The sequence below is a fragment of the Pelobates fuscus genome, chromosome 6 (genome assembly GCF_036172605.1).
Source record: "Pelobates fuscus isolate aPelFus1 chromosome 6, aPelFus1.pri, whole genome shotgun sequence".
Taxonomy (NCBI): Eukaryota; Metazoa; Chordata; class Amphibia; order Anura; family Pelobatidae; genus Pelobates; species Pelobates fuscus.
The window spans coordinates 60,517,036-60,538,699 of NC_086322.1; the positions used below are offsets into that span (position 1 = coordinate 60,517,036).

The following is a 21,664-nucleotide window of genomic DNA, read 5'->3' on the forward strand; positions in this document are numbered from 1 at the left end:
ATATATGCTTTTAACTAAATAAATGATCTAAATAAATAAAATATAAATATAAAAAAGAGTGTCATTTTTCTATGCACACAGCACATTGCTAATGGACTTCCTAACCTTAGGTTTCAGGGACAGAGTAATTGTCAGTATCATTAATCATTGTCTGTTGAATCAGATGAGCATATGTTACAAGTGGAAATGAAATGACAAGATGATAAAGGTCAATTCAACATCATTAACTGTGTTAAGATAACTTCCTTTTCATGTTTACTCTAAACATATCAGGCATCAGTAACAATCAAGGGCATATTCTTTCAGAGAATAAAACCCAGCATCATACATTTTGCAAATCAGATGATTCATTTGCTCCCACTCAGAATGTTATCGGAATGTTAAAATGAGTCTTCTGTTCTTACGACTTCAATCAATACCACTGGTCTAGAAAAGAGATCCCAAGGGATCATCAGCAGACCTTGACCTTTGTAAACAACAGAGAAGCACCAGTGATTCAGCATAAATAATCTCGTTAAACTGACAAAACCTCTACTAAATTAAAGAATTGTTTTTGGCATTCCTATAGAAGAACAGCAATTCTTTATGAGTTAATTAGCATAGCCTAAACGTGTTTTCTTTTGGCATGGTGGAAAGAGAAGTAATTTTGAGAATGGTGCTGAGATAGTAGGAGATCATGTGGAGGGGTATTTACAAAGGCGTGTATTTTCGGGCAATTCTTTTTGGGGACAATTTAATGTATTTGTGTCATCTGCAAATTAGTGGTTGAATAAACATTTAATTAAATTTCACTTTTTGTTGAGTCTGCAAAGGAGAGTCAACTTTTTGGATAGACATATAGACACTTGGGTTCCAAAGTCTGTTGTTTTTCTGAAATCATAGTTGAATTCCCATGAGTGTATATGTGTTTTCCTTTCATTCTAAAATATCTGCAAATTATTGAGTCTGTATAAACTGCCTTGATCTCCGATATGACGCCTTGTTCTATAACATTTGCTGGACGTGACCTTGGATAAGTAGACAAAGCCACTCTTTGCCACATCTACCTCCCATCTAAAAAAAACTATACATCACGGTCCCTTAGCATTATAATCTTGACTACAGGGTCAAGCAATAGTTACTTTTAATCTCTTCATTGGGATTTTATGGCACTTATGGAATTGTCAATCTTTTGACACACATTAAGCATTAAACCTGGACTGCAGGATGCAGAGACTTGGTGGTATTTAAGGCAACACAGCGTTGAAAGGAAATATCGTTTGAAAAACGTCTTTTGTAACATAAAACTCTTATTCTGTAGCCTAAACTATGAGTGCTGGGCTGTAATACAACCCTTATTCAAATTGTATTTAATGAAAATAAATAAGATCCCGGTGTCAAACATATACAACAGTCAGCAGTAAAGAAAACAGACCAGTTGGCATGTAGAGTAATTCTTATGGATTATATTTTAGTACAAAGTCTACCTAAGATTGGAGTAACACTACTTAGCAGAAGCCACCACTGCCACATTAACCACTACACTACAGCACACTACACATTAAGCCTTACACTATCACTAAACCTTAATTCCTACACTTAACTAAACAGCAATCCTAGAGGATACAGCACTAACCATTAACTCCTACACTACCCTAACACTATATATTAACCCCTACATCGGTCTAAACATTATCCTCTAACTTACCGAACCCTAACCCAAAAATATAATGTGATAGAAAAAATACATACCGGTGAAATATATATTCGTGAGAAAGCAATGCCATCAAGGGTTTCAGAGACATTTCCAAACCACTCAAACTGGTTTTGTGATTTATTATAATGACTACAGAATAACACAATGACATTATTTTCTCATAACACATGGTTTGCCATCAGATATTCTCTAGCTATCTATATTATTATATTAATTATTTAACATATAATATCTTAAAATATTAGATATTGAAATATAATGTATTGCCTGTATCTGATGGAACTGATGCACTGATGCAAAAAAACTAATAAATAACGCATTGCACAATATGCTTAAGGTAAGAGTGAGCTCATTGCTCTGTTAGACGTACAGTGTTATACTGATAACATATTGCACAGCCCTCCACAACATAAAACATTTCCCCTGGAATATCAGTGTTGCAATCTCAGTAGGCTGTGTGATTTATTGCTATGCAGTACCAGGAATTTGCAGGCTAAAAATGTGGGTGTCGTATTTTTTTTTTTTTTTACAAAAAGTCTCACTAGCCAGAATTTTCGGTGACACTAGAATTATTTAGTACCTAGATCACAATAACAGAAAATAATGCATTCTGCTTGGAATACTGTTTTCTTTATTCAGTCAAAAAAGAAATGTAGGAAAAAATGTTGCTGGGAGAGAGGGGTATTAGACGGCTGCTTCAAAAATACATCCCATATTTATGATCTTGTATATTTTATACATAGATAGCACAGACAATATATCTGTAGTAGCATAATAAGTATTGTACTGCATATGGAGCTATTGGTTTTGTTCCTGAATGTATTTTGAGGGATGTATTATGGATAAAGTCTCAAACATTTTGCTTTCAAATACATTTTATATCATGTGAAAAACTGTAAAGAAAACCCAGATGTAATTTTTAACACACAGACCTGACATTAATTTATGTAATAGGAAAAAGACATTAAAAACAATCAGGACACAACAAGGTGGAAGGGGTGTTAAGAAAACAAGCAAAGCTTGGTAACTTGTTTAAAGCCATTCTATATATATTTAGAGACGAGATCAATGTATCATTTGTTGGGACAGTCTGAAGTCACACAAACTCTGACTACACTCGTGGTAATTTTATGGGTTTCACAGTGGACTTATTTTGTGATCTTTTATTAAAACTTAAACAGGCTTGACATCATTATTGGATTTTTGGCCAAAGGACTTGGATTCCCTCTATCCACTTTGTAAAGTATTACATTTATCTAATTTATTCTGTATCTCATGTATTCTAAGGGAAGTCACAATGTCCCCAACGGCTCTCTATGCAAACCAAGTGCCAGGAAAATATATATGACAAAATTTGAGTTTATTACCATTCCATGCCTCATTTTTGTGAGCATCACAGACTGCATGATAAAGTCTAGTTGACCTGAGTTGACTGCTTGTTCTGGGTCCTATCATATTTAATGCGCATTTGATGGCAACCTTGCCTTCTGGACTGAAAGAGAACATTTAGTTTTTTTAAATTTTATAGTCTTGATCATTTTAAAAAATGAGCAAGAAACTGGCTTGAGCTGTAATTTTTCTTCCAGTAGAGCCTGGGTAAGAGGGCAGAAACTTTAGCCGATCATAAAACTGTATTTTATGGTCCAAATATCAGAGAGGCCTTATCCAGTTATAGAACAAAGATGTTTCATTCTGACGTATGTTACTTAAAACATCCTTTAAGTAGCAAACTGTTCTGTCATACTCAGTCCGGATTTAAGGTACACAACTTCATTATAATGTGGTGGAAACAAAAATAAAAAAATTAAAGTTCACAGTTGTAAGCAATATTTCATATCTCAATAATCTATCCATCTCTCACAAGTGAATATGAAATAGACCACAGAACGTCTCCGGGGCTTTAGGTAAAGGTGTTATACTACTCCAGCAGATTAATAATAAATTAAGATCTTGCACCTGAAAAGAAAATTGCTACTGACTTCGTCTATTCTTCAGGGGCATCATAATCAGTATTCCATGGTTTTTAAAGCATCAGTCATGAACCAACAGATCTGCCCACACAAATGCCTCAGTCATGTAGAGCATTTGCATATTGCACTTACTGTATCTTCCAATGTCAGGGAGGCACAATATTATTCAATTATTAAAAAGTGTACACCTATATATGCCTCCATGATTGACACACATTCTAGCAGAGCTTCACATTTTTTTCATTTTATTTTGTAACTTTTTTTTATTATGTGACATTTATATTAAGCATTGCTTAGTTCTGCCAAGTAAAGTCCCATGAATATTGCTTGCAAAGCACAGATCCACAACTTTACATGTCAGCAAATACACAGAAAAGCATATCTGACAGAATTATCAATGCAACATTATCAGGTGTTTAAAAGCATTGGCTGTAAGTACTGATAAACTATGTCCAGGGAACTCCATAATTGTTTGCACCGTGAACTTTCCAATGAGTAAAAATGACCACTGGTCGAGTATTTATAGCATAAAAAATGTGTCTATTTCTTAATTTATTTGATATTGATTTTCTTCCTAAATTCTTTCAACATGTTTGAATCTCCTACACAATTGTTACATGGCAAATGTTGCACAAAATGTAACCTTTTAGGGATTTGTTTTTAAAATGTTATAGTCATCCTCCGAAATGATGAATATTATTCTCATAGAGCACAAATTTCTATACTTCCACTCTTCTATTAGGTTTTTGGTAGCTGCCAAGAGTTCCAAACTTATTTTTGTATCATCTTTTCCCTGGGTGGAGTTATTAATAACAACACAACTCTGTCTAGCCAACACAGACACAAGAGCGAGAGCTTCATCAGAATTAACCCCAATGTGTTGTATCTAGTGCTAATTAGCTTTGTCCTTCTCTTTCAGCCTCAGAGAGGCGTGAGACTGGTTGGCTTAAAGCTATTCACAAAACTGCCTTGAAAAGTATAGATACGTTTGTTATACCATTTTGTGACACTCCTATATTAAAGAAACTGTGGGACTCCTATATTAAAGATATACTCTGGATAATTTAAGACACTTGGAGACTATAGAATGGAAGGAAAGACTATAGATGGGCTACATTGGATGTAACATACAACATCCAATGTAACATACAACATACTTTATACAATAGTAAAACATGACCATGGATCCAAAGCTGTTAGTAGGTTGTTTAAGGGGATAAGGAGATGCCAAGAGGTCTAGCTGGTTTTATGCTTTAGTGATTTGATTTTATGGGGATCACCATGGGTATCAAGTTTGCCCCTGATTATGCCAATCTTTTTATGAGCAATTGGGAGGACCACTACATCTGGTACAGACATGACTGGGGGGCAAACTTGGTCCCATTGTGGCGATTTAAAGATGATGTTATTATAATCTTTAGAGGCAACTGGGTTTTTTGGGGGATAATTTTCTGAATTATATTATTTCCACTCAATTGGGACTGGTCTTTACTCCTGAGTTCAATGCTGAGAAAAGAGATTTTGAAATGTAACCCAATTTGTGGAAAATTAAGTCAAAATGTTTTGGGGGGTTTTTTGGCGGGGGGGGGGGGGTGTGAGGTGGGGGATGGGGGTTGGTTAACGATGGAAATGGATATGTCCATAACCAAAACTACCACTGTAGGCTGTGGCTTACTGGTATCGCAAAAAGTCAGTGCACAAGAGTTAGAAGGATTTGCTCTGAAATCAGGAAACCAGGTAGACTATATTAAAAAAAAACTTTAATGAGAGGGTTTATAATAAACATACTTTGGAGAATGAAAAAAATTGTAAGTAAATTAGATAGACAAAATGTATTAAGAAAATTATGGAACACAAAAAAAAAACTAAACGTGATTTTCAATATGCTTTCATCACAAATTATAATTCTCAGCATTATGAAACAAAAAATATGTATTACTTACATTCATCTATATTATTAAATAATCCCATTTGAGGGACATTCCTATATAAGAGACCACCTATAGTATACATGAAAGGGAGGAATTGTAAAAATTTTCAAAAAGGTAAAAGAGAAAAAAAGGTTTCTCCTTGAGTAGTAGAAAAACTGTTGTGATAATAAGGCATGCAAATTTAAGAGTCAAAAATAATTTTGCCTTTTAACAATTTTGTTACTAGAAACAATCTTTTATTACGTCTAGCATTAATTGTAACTTAAGCTTTGTAATCTACTTGTTTTAAGCAATATTCTGTACCCTCTCACTGCAATTCATGTGCTGTTTTTAGTTTTAGGGATTGTATTTTTATTTGCATTGAGCAGGCGGATGTATATTGTAGGGAAGGGAATTGCGAAAAGCAATTGGCACAAAGGGAATCCTTTTGGATTTACAGATTAGACACCCTGGAAACCAAGGGTTTAACTATAGGTATGGATTTGGTGTGTTTTATTATTATAACTGTGTTTGGGTTCCATATTAAAGGTTATTGGAATAAGACTGGTCATACGTTTCGATCTCCGTAAAGAATTTATGTTGAGCTATTTCAATTGTTTTTCTTTTATTTGTTTAATTTAAACACCTGAATGTCTGTACATTTTGGCGGTAAACCTGATTTTCAATGGGGGATGAGTAATTTTGATTACAACTGTATATATGCGCATAATGTCTTGCTCATTTTGATATAACAAGAGTGTTGATACCTTTTTGTGTTGAGAGTTTTTATAAACTATGGCAATTTAAATGGTGATATGAACATGTACTTGTGGTAGAAATTCTTTCAAGAGGCATAGAGATTTTTTGATATGGAATAGCACTTTATGTTATAGTCCTACGGAATATGCGGTTAATGTAGCGCGCATAATTCTTATTTTCTTCTGTGCTATTTTAAACTTAAAATAGTGTACGAAAAACAGTCAGATAAAGTCCATTAAATTCCTGAGCATTCTCAATAGGTGGAAATCAGTTGTTATGTGTTGTTTGTTATGTGTTGTTCTTTTTTTGTTATATGGAGAAAGAAAAGACTCTTCCTTTTTTTTCTTCTGTCAGAGAATTCCATGGTCTTGACCAGAGAGACTCTAGCTTCTATCAGATGACTTGAACTGGACCAGAGCAATAGTGGCCAGTGAGGGCAGAAGCAGTGGTTGCACAGTCGGTTTATGTGTGTGTGTGTGTGTGTGTGTGTGCCTGGCTGTTTGTGAGTTATTGTTTTCTGTGATTTTTATTTGTCAATAAGTTGCTAGACTATAATATGTCTATCTGTTTTCTCCCTAATTACACACTCACTAATGATGGTGGATATTGATATCAGGAATATCTTCCATGGTTAGGTGACCAAATCTGTTGGTGGGATATTCCCCCTATTTGGTATATTTGGCTATATTATAACTATCACTTGTTATGCACCTAATAGATCATAGTGGATTCTTTGCCTCTGTTTTGTGCTAATATATGTGAGCATATTAAACTAGACATGGATTTGTAGCATGTCCACATTTCAGATCTCACTTAGTACAATAAAAAATATGTGAGCATATATTAGATATATTATTGAAAATGACACTTTATTTAACCCCTTAAAGGAACATTTCAAGTACCTAAAGCACTTTAGCTTGCTGAAGTGCTTTATGTGTAAAGAGAATGTGTCCTCTTTTTCATAATACAAAAAAAAAAGTAGTAAAAGAAATTGGCACTTTTTATAAATAAACCTTGTTACCCCTCCCGGGCTGTCAATCAGACAACCGGTCCTGCTGTTAACTCAGTGAAGCTAAACTAGAGAGGTAGACAATTGCCCCAAATACCTGCCTTGTAAAGACTTCTCATTGAGTTGCATTGGGAAGTTTGTGATTGGACAGCCACAGATAGTCTAATCTGTGTTAGAATGGGTTGGCTTACAAAGCTGCAGATAAGAATTCTGCGGCTTTTGCAATCTTTTTTTTTAGAAATTACTCATAGATAAAAAGCATAAGTTTCATTGGGGTATATCTACTAAAGAACAATTTGTTGAATTTTTTTTTTTTTGCAATGGGGTGTCCCATTAAGATAGCGATTAACCTTTGCACTTCACATGTTGCAGACTGGTTGAATATTATGGTAAATATAGTCAATTAGTCCATTGATTGCTGTATTAATATATGTACATATACATTTTTTCTTTAAAACACAAGCCACTAATCTGCATCAGCAGTTATATACTGCACTTGCAGGTTTGCTGTCTAGACAGTTTATATGCCCAAAATGTCTTATTTTTAAAGTCTAATACATTTTTCCGTCACAGCAGAGATTTACAAGCAGCATCCCCGTTTGAATAATTTTTAGACAAAGGTCTAAATAGATTTAGCTGCACTAAGTGATTTGCAGACAGTGAGACTGTGACTCCAAGAATTCATTAGGGTTTGCAGTACAATACATTATCATGCTGAGTATGTAACCCTCCAGATAATCTATTCGGAACATCAGACACTTCTTTGACAGAGGAGCAATCTTTAAAATATTATATATTTAGATATTTGTGATGTTTTCACTACATGTAGAAACCTATTTACATTACTTTCCAATAAAGATTTGAATTATTAACATCCTATACCAATATATTGTTTCTGTCCAGTGAAATATCTAGATCTTACCAACTAACGTTAAACTATTCCAAAAGCAAATAAATTCAAATGAACCCTTTCACTACCAAGGTGTTTGCAAAAGAAACAACCCCCCAATATCTGAGTATAGGTCCGAATGTGATAGGGTCGGGGTATGAGTGTGACAGGGTGGGGGGTGAATGTGACAGTGTTACTGTGATAAGTTGAGGGGGTGACAGTGGTAGAATATGTGAAAGGTTCTGCGTGGGGTGCGACTGAGTCAGGATGAGTCCGGTGGGGTGACTGTCTGTATGGAAGCTATTTCTTGGTCCAGCCACCACACATTGTATCACATTTTTGTTCCCCTCCTGATTTCTCTTTTGGATATTGAAGAGGCAGTTCATTTACCAGGTGGTTCAGTGGGCCCCCTGTTGGTCTAGTGGGCTGAAAAACAGGTCATCATTACCTGTTGGGTGCAGTCCCTCTAAATGTTCCTTTGTAGTTTCTGAGAGAGAGAATTGACAGCCATCTGTACCTATTCAGAGGTGCTGACCTGCACAGTGACCAGCACAGGGTGAGGCAGGGAGATAATTTGATATCCTCATCAATGCATGCAGCTGCTGTGTGTCACAGCAGAGCTGGTGCTATATTATAGGTGTCTGGGACCCCAAAGGGTGCCAAATTGCAATGTTTATTTTGCAATATAAAAATTGTGTATATGTGATTCTGGAGTATGAAGGGTCATATTCTGTGAATCTGGACAATGAGCAAATTGTATAAAAAAAACTATAACTTGTAGCATAAACTATAAATCAATCAAAGATCAGGTCACAAACACACAAAGAAGCATAGTTCATAGTAAAAGCCAAATGTGAAATCTAAGAATGGATGAAGAAAAACTATTAAGCCATGTCTTAGAGTTAGTGCAACATTTGTACTGTGTAGTCATTAAATGAGACACATCTGCAGAAATAGTTGAATGGGAAAATATGAATCTTACAGCACTAATCATACAAAGAAGTACTTTCTCAATATCAGCTAACACGTTAGCAAGAGTCTAAACAGAGCAAAGGCACTAAAAGCCTTGAGATTTTGATTATTGAACAACTAGATTGAGACAAATCAACTAAGATATAAAGCTGCTGAATAATATAGTTATCTGGTATATATTGATTTAATTGAGCACGGTCATAATTATTTTAGAGTACATGCACTGGCGTACGTACCGTGGTCGCAGGGGTCACAGCTGCGACCGGCCCGTCACTCCAGGGGGCCCGGCCCCCCTGCAGACCCCAGCGACCTGGTACCCGCCACCATCTTTTGCGGCCCTGGCCCACGCGGCAAACCGCCAGGACCGCCCTCCAAGGGGTCCATCCGGTGGCCCATGCTGTTAGGGCCACCCAATGGAGATGGATTGTCAGAGGGCCCGATCAGCGCTGGGCGCTTTAACAGCGCGACCGGGCCCCCTGTGATGATGTCAGACATAGCTGGGAGGAAGTGACTGCATGGATGAGCTTTGCACCAGGGCCCCATGTATTGTGTGTACGCCACTGAGTACATGGCATATCTTGCCTGGCTTACAGTCCATGGCTGGGGCTTTCCTGGCTTATTATTGTGTTAAATTTAGAAACAATGAATGTAACGGCAGAGAAGAACTATTCGGCCCATCTAGTCTGCCCAGTGTTCTAAATACGTTCATTAGTCCCTGGCCTTCTCTTATATATAGGATAGTTTTATACCTATCCCACGCATGCCCAAACTCCTTCACTGTAGAGGTGTAGTGACCTTGAGCCAATCTGAAACCTTAACCTGTGTTACAGTCAGTGTGGAACCAGCTTGAGCTTTTACTCTACTCCCTCACTACGAAAAACAATGGACTTGCTTCATCTTCTTGAATTGTGGGACAATTTCACAGCATAATGGTAACTAACATCCACAACTAAAACATGTGGCTTAATGAATGGACTTGTTTGAAAATAACATTGTATAGCAGAAAGGATCATGAAAGAAAAGTGCTAAGTCAGCTGCAGGATTGCCTAGATTATACTAAGAATGTCCACTCCCTCTGTATGACCTTAATTGATATCTTAGAACCCTGAATTTAAAAAAGGTATATTGGATGTTGATGAATGCCTACTGAAGGAACATTACAGCCTGAATAATTGTAAGGTATTAGTGTAGTGTCTTCTGAAGATAGTCTTTTTGAAGAGCACAATAGCAGTTTATTGTATTAGTTGTAATTTAGTGTAATGTCGTTTTTCTTATCTGATGACAAAAAGAGTGAAATAATGAGGAAAAGATGAATATTACACCAAGATAAACTAATACATCTTGTTTCTAAGGAGGAATACAGATTAAATCTATTTCTCTAGGTTGTCCATTATCCAACTAATTTACCTGGTGGACTGTATTGCTCTACATGAATACTTAAGATTTGTGTAGCAACAGAACATCACACCTGCTGTCTCTTTTCTCAATCAGTGTAAAACATTGCCATTTTTTGTGAATCACCAGTATTTCCATTTGGCCAGCAAAATGCCTCCAGTTTTTTTAAAGGTCTTCCCTTTCTGTTGTACATGATGACACTGAATGCAGTTAATGCATGCAATGAATTCAATGCTTCTCTATGAGATGCACTGAATTGACAGAGCTGGTCGATCCTTGCATTGTGCTGTAAGTCTACAGTGCTTCTCTAACAGGATTGATTATCTCACGATGAGTAGATTGGACACTCTCCCCGAACAGTTTGGTGGTTTATTAAAACTTTTTAAAATTTTTTATATTTTACTAGAAGGGTGCAGGTAATTAACACTAAACAGGTGAACATAAATATATTTATTTTTAATATTAGAAAGTTCATTTAAATGTTTAAGATAAGTTTACGATTGGCATTAAAGTCCTATTATTAAAGCAAGGAGGATACTTAGCTAGTCGGCCTAGCTAGGAGTGTCCTCTGACATGAAGAAACAAACTAAAGCATGTAGTTTATATGTTTCTCTGACCATAAATTCAATTTGATTTTTATGTGTTATACAACATTTGTTTTTGTTATATATTTTCCTGCAAATATATATGTGTGTAGTACTCAAAGTCGGGGAGAGAATGCAAATACATTGGTGTGAGTTTCATATTATTCTGACCCTCTAAACATAGTATAATTGGCATACTATTGCCAAGGCAGACTTTCCCCAAGGTTCTACTTGAGATATGAAAATGATGCACGGTAAAAGTTGAATTTGCATAGATCAGTAGGGAGTTTTATTGTGCCTACTCTCACTAAAACTTATTTAGTGCTTAGTTATATGCTAACAGAAATAAATCTTTAACCGACCATGAGCCAGCATCATTCTGTTGAGACCCAAGAATACAAATTATGGTGCTGACCATTATGATGGGCCTAAGTACAGAAATGTATTGACCGAAAACACTAAATCAGTCATACCTCCCAAGTGTTATGTTTTCGATGGAGGTGGTGCTGGAGGGAACTTATAGGATGCAGTTAAAAGAAAACACATACCCCGTGATAATCTCTTACTTTCATATCTCAACCAAATCCATATGCCACAGCATCGGCTTCCTGTTAAGCAGGATATTGGTGGGCAGGATAAAAGGAGGTGGGCCAGTGACGCAAATTATGTCACTGACGTTCCCTTTTTTCCCACTGGAAAAAATGGAGCAGATGTGCCAGGAAAATCGGAAGGTCACCCTGGCATGAATGTATGCCCCCAAGCAGTTCCCTAGTGTCCCCCAATACTAGTACTAGAAGCTCCTGGTATGTAGAGAATAAAGGGATGTAGTGAGTGTATTAAGGTGACATGCCACACTGTTAGTGAGACCAAAGCAATAAGAGTATTTGCACAGTGCGCAAAATCAGCTTCACCTTAACTGATTTATGGTCAGCCAGCGCACACAAGTTTTGTTCCTCTACATCCCTCCTATGTTCCACTACTTAATTCCCTCTGCACAAAGCATGATCATGTTAAAAGTAGTCAAAATAAATGGGCCTATTCCATAGACATTGGACGAGAGCTTCAACTCCATGAGCCCTTATATCAATCCAGCCCTCGGTGGAGCTAGAACTTCTGTGGGACTTGTGGAAACAATATTTCCATTATAACTGAATCAGACCTTGCCAAAGGTAATAATCATTGAGAAAAGTGTTTTATAACAATATATAAACTACATGTAATATACAGAATGAATGCATTTAATTCTACACAAATACAATGAATACATTCTTACCCATGTAAGGCTTGGTTCCTGCCATTGATGATGCTTTCTCTGATCCTTTCACAATCGTGGCTATATTAAAATCAGTAATATGAACGTGTCCTGCAATTAAATACTTGTATTAATATAACACTGGCACAGTTGAAATTAACATACATTTTTTAGCTAAATATTGACTGTATATGGCTTGTTTTGACACCCCAGATATCTGTGTACTATTTATACTCAGCCCAACTCAGTCATTGATGACACTCTGACAACCATTGACACTCTGTGTATTTTGCAATTTACCCATGCGTTCCCTACTAAATATGTTTGCATTGTGTTGTAGTAAAATGTCTATCTCATTATAGATTTTGTCTTTGAGCTGTAAGAAGCCAGTAAAACTGCTAATGTGCATCTCAAGAGGTTTCTACTGGCGTGGGCAGATGAGCTTACACTTTATGGTCATACTAAATGAAATATCATTGGTTAAAGGAGTACTGAGTATATGAGCAAAGACCATGGTATGAAAAATATCTATTTTGAATTGTATAAAAACATGTTTGATTAGACCAGAGATTTCCTTTGCATAACTTGCCAGAACGCATATTGTATCATGTTTATATTCTGGTATCTAGAGTGCAAGTTCTAATCTATAAGAAAAACTCAAAAGTGTCCGTTCCTCTTTAAATATGTACATCTGGATTTAGGATAGTGGAGAGGTAATCTTTTGTTTTGTTTTGTTTGTACATAAGTACTGAATACTAGAGCCAATCCAGAGCAATAGGAGTTTTATCGTAGGACTCATATATATTTTTTTTACATTTTCCATCACGCTAATGCTTTTAGGCAGTCTAAAGCCTGGCTTTGCATTGTGGGTGACATAGTCCCCAAACATCTGGAGTGCTGAAGTTAGTGATAACTTCTCATTAGAATTAATCATAGGTTTGAGTTCTTTTTTGCTGCTAAGGTGCCTTTAAAATGTTCTAATTAGTGACAACATATTCAAAATAGTTTTTTTTTTCAAATTATATATTAGAATGTTTATCCAAAAATTAGTGCTAAAAAAAAAATCTGCATCCTGTATTCTGAGTGTTACCCAGTGGAATTCCCAAGTAAGTCATGCACTCATGGTGCATCATAGATCATGGTAGATTATATTCTTGGTCATCTGCCCAGTCTGACAGGAAGCTGCAATGCAACAGGTGGTCAGAACCACATGGAGGGGGGTGAAATAAACAGAGACACATGGGAAGGTGATGAAAATATGAAGTTAAAGATACACTATAGGGGTTAAAACTGGTTGTTTTATTTATTTATTTATTATAGAATTACATTTCTAGCTAAAATAAACAGGGGCACCTTATCTTCATATATGTCTTATGACCTGAAAAAAAATGGTATGTAAATGAATATTGACTACAGGAAGAATTGTCTAGAATTCAAAGTGAATGTCAAAATGTAGGCCAAAATAGCTAAATGAGAAGAATTCTCCAAGTCAATTATGTTTTCAGCTTGTCTACTTTGGACTTAAATTTGACTTCCGCTTTGATTTCCAAGCAATTATCATTTTTCTAAATAACCCTGTTAATGTTCAAAATTTGGCAGACTAGTATAAAGTTTAGCAGCAACGCCACATGCTATGACAATTAAAAACGCATCGCATAATTTAATGATCTTAATTGTTATGCGTCAGTTTTTTTTTTTTAATCATTTTAATATGATGCGATCAATTAAGACACTGGATGTTTTTTTTTTAGGGATGAGCAAATGTTTTGCTACTTTCACCAAAACACTCAAATTCTGACCACATACAAATAATGAATGTTAAATAAATTTGAGCAAACATTTTGTATTCATCTTACATTCATCTGGGCAGGCACAATAGAAGTAAATTACAATGGAATTTAATCAAAATCTGTATTTTAGTAATATAGTCACCAGAACAACTACAGCTTAACTACAGCTTAATGTAGTTGTTCTGGTGAGTATAATAGCTCCCTTCTGGCATTTTCATGTAAACACTGTCTTTTCAGAGAAAAGGCAGTGTTTACATTACCCCTAGGGACACCTCCAAGTGGCCACTCCTTAGATGGCCACTGGAGGGGCTTCCTGGCTCAGGACCTTTCCTCATAGAGATGGATTGATTTTATGAGGAGGTCCTGATTGGCCAAAATGGCAATTGGCCCTGCCCCCATGGGATTGGATTGGCAAAAAATTGCCCATTTCGATGATGTCACAAAGGGGCGGAGCCAGGGCCGGCGGACTAGCACTATAGGGTCAGGAATACATGTTTGTGTTCCTGACCCTATAATGATCCTTTAAGTCATCCTGCTTCTGAGGACACCAATAAAAAGTGTTCCAAAGAAGTGCAGACTGAGTGCATCAATGAATGCTTGTGCACTGTCCGAAAAAAATCTCTTTCTATTCAAGAGCACTCTGTTCTGAAAGAGGCACACGTTTGTGGTGGTTGAATTCCACCATCCTGTATCCTGTACAAATATTCTGGGCCCATAATGAGGAATGTAAGAGGCCCTCAGATGGTATCCTAAACTGAGGATTTGGGCTTTGGATTATCGTGTCCCCCTTAAGTGGAAATTCTTATCTCAGCCTAGCAATACAATAATAAATGGCTGCCAATTTACCTAATATTAGAATGTGCTTTCTGAGAGTTTTACTCTACCCTTCTCTGGTCAAGTGTTGCTGGCAGTACATCTCTTGAAATATTCTAATTTATGGAAAGAAGTATTATCTGCACAGTGCAGGTAGAAAATGTTATTCAGAAATCAGTATTTGAAGTACGTTTCTTACCGTGTTCATCCAGCAAGATATTATCAGGTTTGATATCTCTGAAAGAAAAGATATGAATGTTTTACTATATTATGAAAGGATTGCATTTCAGTTTCTATTTATCACCACAACATTATTTGTATGCATAAAAGTGTACAACATCTCAGCAAGCATTAGTACATTTTCTGAAGGAGATATGCTAAATGGCAATAAAACTCTTTCAGGTTATTCAGCAAAGTGTGAATTTTTAGCCTATTCTCAGCCTTTTAAAGCAAATTCAAAGTGAATTCTGGATTTTAAAAGGACTCTGCAGGCACTATAACAATTTCATGTTATGGAATTTGTTATGGTGCCTGTATTCCCCTGGCATTGTTCCTCTATTCAGTGATAAACCAGTTTCAAGTAGTTTAACACTGAATAGGGTCTCTGACTGCTCACAGCCCAGATCCCACTGGAAGTATGGCTAAGGCAGAGATTACGCACTTCCTTCTAGCCATACCAAATCATACCAGCGATGAGCATTGTGATAGGCTGAAAGTGGTCTACTGACACTCTCACCCAATCACTGCTGCCCATAGCTGCTCATTGGCCCAAACAGAAATGCAGTCCAGTTTAGCATTAAAACATTAAAATATTTTAACACTGAATGGAAGGATGGCACCAGGGGCTTCACACACACAATCTACTTCACTGAGAAGTGGTTACAGTGCCGAGAGCAGGGTTGGACACTTTCCAGATGTTGTGGACTAAATCTCCCGTGATGTTTTGTCTGTATTAGAGCTGTAAGAGCATTATTGCCTACCCCTGGTCTAGAGTGTAACTTTAAATTACAAAAAACAAACTTGAAAGATTTTGCAGGTCATTATAGCAGGTTCCGTTATTTTGGCATAAAATATGAAACTCTCTTTTAATTTACTTTGAATTTACACTTTTGTAAATAATGCTGTGAGAATCCACTGATTTCGTATATGTTCAACTTGAGATGTTGAGACTTAATTTCAGAAAAAAAAAATTAATTTCAAGTGCCATCTGTTGGGTGTAGCACATGGTGACACTAAAATGTTTGTTTCTAAGAACCTCCCTTGTAATATTTTCTTTTTTCCACCTCTATCTCTTATGGAATGCCTTATTTGAAGGAATGTCTATGACTATTTTGTAAATGAGCAGCTTGAAGACAAGGAGATCAGTAGGACCTTGGACCACGGGTAGGATGTCCTTGCTTTAAAGCTTCAACACGGGAGCATTTATATGAATGTGGCAGACATCAATGGTTGCTATCTGAAGAATAATTTTGTCTTATCTTAGCATACATGTCTCTCAATAATTTTTATTATATAGTGTACTTTCGGTAAGGTTGGTCAACTTTCCCATGTTGTTTGTCAAGTTGTCCATAGACATCCCCAGTGCCAAGCTTAGCCATTATTGACATAGGATATAGCAACATACAATAAACAACGTCATGTTTAACATTCATTTGAAGTAGTAACAAACCACAAACTGAAGATTTTCTAAATGGAAACCAAATGAAAATCCTTTGAAAGAGTCTACTGCTGGAATAGAGGTGGCCCAGTAATGTTCATATTTATAATCAATCTTGGCAGAAATTCCTGGGATATTAGTTCGAAGTGGTTTTGTTGAAATAAGAGACAGTACCTCATATGTAATCCATGAAATGGATCATGCTTAGATGAATATTTTAAGGGATCACAAGGCCAGCTCATTGTGAATTCCCATGTGTTCTGCCCACAACATCAAGGAAAGAAACCAGGGCTTATAATGCAAATAAAAATACACACGCAATGTCAAGAACAAATTATCATACTCAACATGGCCATCATTACATGCCAATCATTTTTCTCAATTTTGTATAATCAAAAGCAGTATACAAGGCATTTCAACAAAGTGAGCTGAGAACTTCTGCAAAGAAAATCATAAGGAGGGATAGTCAGCCTATATATATGTAAATTCATCTACATAATAAAAGATAACACATGATTATACATACTAAACATACTAGAGAAATGTGAAATACTTCTGCTCCTTAATCTTTTTTGAGAAAAAAAAAAAAATTTTTAACCCCTTAAGGACACATGACATGTGTGACATGTCATGATTCCCTTTTATTCCAGAAGTTTGGTCCTTAAGGGGTTAAAGGACCACTAGAGGCACCCAGACCACTTCAGCTCAATGAAGTGGTCTGGGTGCCAGGTCCCTCTAGTTTTAACCGTTCAGTCCAGCTGGAGGGGGGCCCTGATGGTGGGGGGACCTAATGACACCTTAGTGCCAGGAAAACTAGTTTGTTTTCCTGGCACTATAGTGCTCCTTTAAGTATACACTGAGTCCTCCTCTTCCTTCTCCTGCCTAAGAGCTATTCAGCAGCACTGTACATTATGAGCCATGCAGGCTCCCATATGGTGCATTAGGGAGGAAAACATTTTTGCAGTTGATCTGCATGATGCAGAGGGGAAGATTAGAGATTGGCCATGGACATTTGATGGAGGTAGGTGTGGTTTATTTTCATTCATTTCAAGGCAATTCAAACCTAATTCAATCATGAATAAATACACTTTTGAATTTGACCTCCTGTCACTGGGGTTAAACCACAAATTGAATTATGGTTGCATTATAATTGCATCACACAATTTCACAACTGCATAATATTTAGATAATGTGGCCAAATTGGCATGACTTTTACAGTGAGATTGACAATTGACCACAGATCATGGTTTAGTAACTAAATGCTTGTGTCTTTAATATTAACATCATACATACAGATATGTTGTGTGGAAGGGGTTAATGTATTTGCTTGGGATCTCATGGTGTATAAATATATTAAACATAGCATGTTTACAGTGTGTTTATTTCCTAGGGTGTCGCTTAAATAGAATGAAAATTAAAAGTTCAATGTATTAGATGAGTAAATGATTGGCTAGGATCATGTGGTGTTTGTTGAACATTAATATAATTTAGCTTGAAATATAATGTGAATTTAATATGCCTTCCAAGCTGTTTCTACTTCTTCCTACTGTTAGGAAATAGCAGTGTATATTATATATTAGTTTTAGCAACACAGGAAGGCACCCGAAAATGTTCTTCATTAAGCTGAGTGTATACACAAAGCAATTACACACATTATTATAGACTTTTCCAAAAGTTAACACAATCTCAAATATGATATGAAGTTGCATTATGGACATCTGACATACAAAAAGTTTATTCTGTATGTATCACTGCTCTATAGAATTGAGTACATTATTGAATGTTTAGAACAAAGTTAGTACACATAGGATATGGGTGTCCCCATTGGTATTCATGACATCGGACATATCCCTCAGTAGCCATCAATCATGGATCCATCAACCAAGGAGATGTAATAGCTTAATATGCTGAGATATCGTATGGTAAAACAGCACAGACTTTACTCATATCAAGGCATTTATGGGTACAAAAGGAGGCAGCAAATCAGTAAAGGGGACAGCACATTTGTCACCAAGAAAGAGTAGATGAAATGTAGCTAAAAAAAGAGCTAGAACATTTATAAATGTCCAGTTCTTAAAATCTCTATATCAGTGGTTTCCAACAAAGTCCTCATGACTTACCAACAGTCCAGGATTCGTGTATTTCTCTGTTTTATTCCAATGGAGACACCGCAAAAACTTGGACAGTTGGTGGATCTTGATGACTGGTTTGGGAAACAATGCTTTATAGGATTTGGATGCAAAACGTTTTAAACCAGACTGAATGCATCTGACCCAATGGTGCAAATTCTACTGATGTGACTGAATTTCAACCAGATGATCAACCAGATTAGTAAATATCAGAATTGCCAGTCTGGTCAAAATGTGGTCATTCTGACAAAATTAAATTTTTTAGTAAATAGACTCTCACTACTGAGAAAAACAAAAAAACAAAAAAACAACGGAAGTTAAGAACAAATACCCAGCATAACTAATTGTAACTGCCCTACAAAAGACAACCAGCCTATTTTGGTAACTAATGTAAAAGTAACCACATATTGCTCATAATAGTTGAGCTTTAGATCATGGACTTTTATATCATTGGCAACAAGGTATAAACTAACCAACCTCTTTCCTTGCATTCTTACAATACATTGTGAGTTTTGACAGATGCCATATGTAAATATCTAAATCTAAAAGTGGCATAAGCCATGAGCCAGAACTGCTTAATTATAGCACAGACTTGCAATACAACTCATTTATAATGCAATTGAAAAACAATTCTCTCCTGTCTTCTCACAGTACTCGTTGACACTTATAACGTAAGATTGGAGAAATAACTTTAATATATTCATGCAACTTAGACAGTCAAGTAAAAGTATGCAGCACTTGATACATATAACGCCATATCTATCGTTTAAGACGCCTGCATTTTTATGAGAGCAGAGACTCTGTGTTATTAAAGATAAGTTGGAATGAATGTGACTCCATGCTCTGAATTAATTTTTTTATTCACTAAGGACATTTGTGAGCAATTCTGGAAAATGTGTTTCATTATATTATATTGAAGATTGGGAGGAAACTCAAATTTACTCCTTGCTGGAACTTTTGGTCCACCTTTATTAATAAGCATTAGACTATGTTCCTACTGATGTTGCTATAGAGGAGATTTACTTAGATATGCTAAGGCACAGTTAGTCAAATGTAGATCTCCAACTGCTGTAGAACTGAACCCCCCATGGTTCTTCGTAAGCTCTTATTTTGATGGAAGGATTTGCTGGACCAATGTCTTCTTTTGGGTGGAATTCATATTACCCCACTACGGCATACCATTTGTAAAAGTACCAACCTCTCCTCCCCTCCCCTCAGTGTTTGGATATGTTGAGCCTTTGAGGCTATTAAACCACTAACTTCTGTATATACTATACCCTGAGTATAACAATCTCTACCTACAGACTGTGCATACCAATACCCACCCATATATATCATAAACAAGTATTTATAAAGTTGTTGTGTCATATAAGAGACGTGTCTTAAAGGAACACTATAGTCACCTAAATTACTTTAGCTAAATAAAGCAGTTTTAGTGTATAGATCATTCCCCTGCAATTTCACTGCTCAATTCACTGTCATTTAGGATTTAAATCACTTTGTTTCTGTTTATGCAGCCCTAGCCACACCTCCCCTGTCTATGATTGACAGAGCCTGCATGAAAAAAAAAGCTGATTTCACTTTCAAACAGATGTAATTTAATTGTATCTCAATCTCTAAATTGAACTTTAATCACATACAGGAGGCTCTTGCAGGGTCTAGCAAGCTATTAACATAGCAGGGGATAAGACAATCTTAATTAAACAGAACTTGCAATAAAGAAAGCCTAAATAGGACTCTCTTTACAGGAAGTGTTTATGGAAGACTGTGCAAGTCACATGCAGGGAGGTGTGACTAGGGTTCATAAACAAAGGGATTTTACTCCTAAATGGCAGTGAATTGAGCAGTGAGGCTGCAGGGGCATGTTCTATACACCAAAACTGCTTCATTAAGCTAAAGTTGTTCAGGTGACTATAGTGTCCCTTTAATATTTTGTTTGGTAAGTCTCTAACTTGAGCCCCAGCAACACTAGCTGTATCACTACAAATACATATACAAAATATCTGTAAAATAGACAGAAAATCTAATTTCCAACGTATTCACAATTAACTGCCACTTCATCAATTCTAGCACAAACTAAATACTAACTAAAAGTTAAGAACTGATAGTACTAAAATATTTTTTTAATTCTTTAAAAAATTTTTGGCACATATGACATCAAGTAAATCACTAGACTAATTAAAGGGACACTATATTAATCAGAACAACTACAGCTTACGATGTAGTTGTTCTGGTGTCCATAGCCTGTCCCTGCAGGTTTTTTGCTTTTCAGAGAGAAGGCAGTGTTTACATTGCTCCCTAGGGACACCTCCAGTGGCATTCACTCAGACAGCCACTAGAGGTTAAACTTTGGTGGCTCTACACAACTTGCAGCTTTGACATTCAGCATCTCCACACTCTGCATCTCCACACTGTACATTCCTCATAGAGATGTATTGATTCAATGCTGATTGGACAGTGAGGTATTTGGCTCTGACCACCACTCCTCTTATTTGGCTGAGATCATCAAAATTGATGATCTCAGCCAATCCAATGCTTTCCCATAGGAAAACATTGGACTGGCTGAGATCCTCATTTTGATGATCACAGACAAGGAGTCTGGGCGGGGCAGAGGCAGCGCTGGCATAGTTACGCAGCTCTGGAATAAGGTGAGTACTACAGCATTTTAAGAGGTGGGAGGGGCAATCCACCTGACCCTATAGTGTCCTTTTAAAAACAAATGTTGTTTGAACCCTAGATGTCATTCCAGCCCTCTAATAAGTCTAATTTATCATAAACCTCTTTATTTATGCATGTAGATTAAAATAAATAGGCCATACAATAGATTTATAGGCAATAA

The 21,664-nt window shown here is 36.4% G+C and overlaps 1 protein-coding gene across 1 annotated transcript in view; it reads right to left on the reverse strand.

Annotated features, from left to right (window-relative positions):
- The window catches only part of STK32B (serine/threonine kinase 32B), a 227,830-nt gene that overhangs the window by 82,046 nt on the left and 124,120 nt on the right, over nucleotides 1-21,664 (reverse strand). Inside the window, exons 5-6 of the mRNA XM_063457772.1 lie at nucleotides 15,239-15,276; nucleotides 12,458-12,547 (exon numbers count right to left, since the gene is read on the reverse strand). Coding sequence (XP_063313842.1) covers nucleotides 12,458-12,547; nucleotides 15,239-15,276 — 128 coding nt within the window. The remainder of the gene's footprint in view (nucleotides 1-12,457; nucleotides 12,548-15,238; nucleotides 15,277-21,664) is intronic.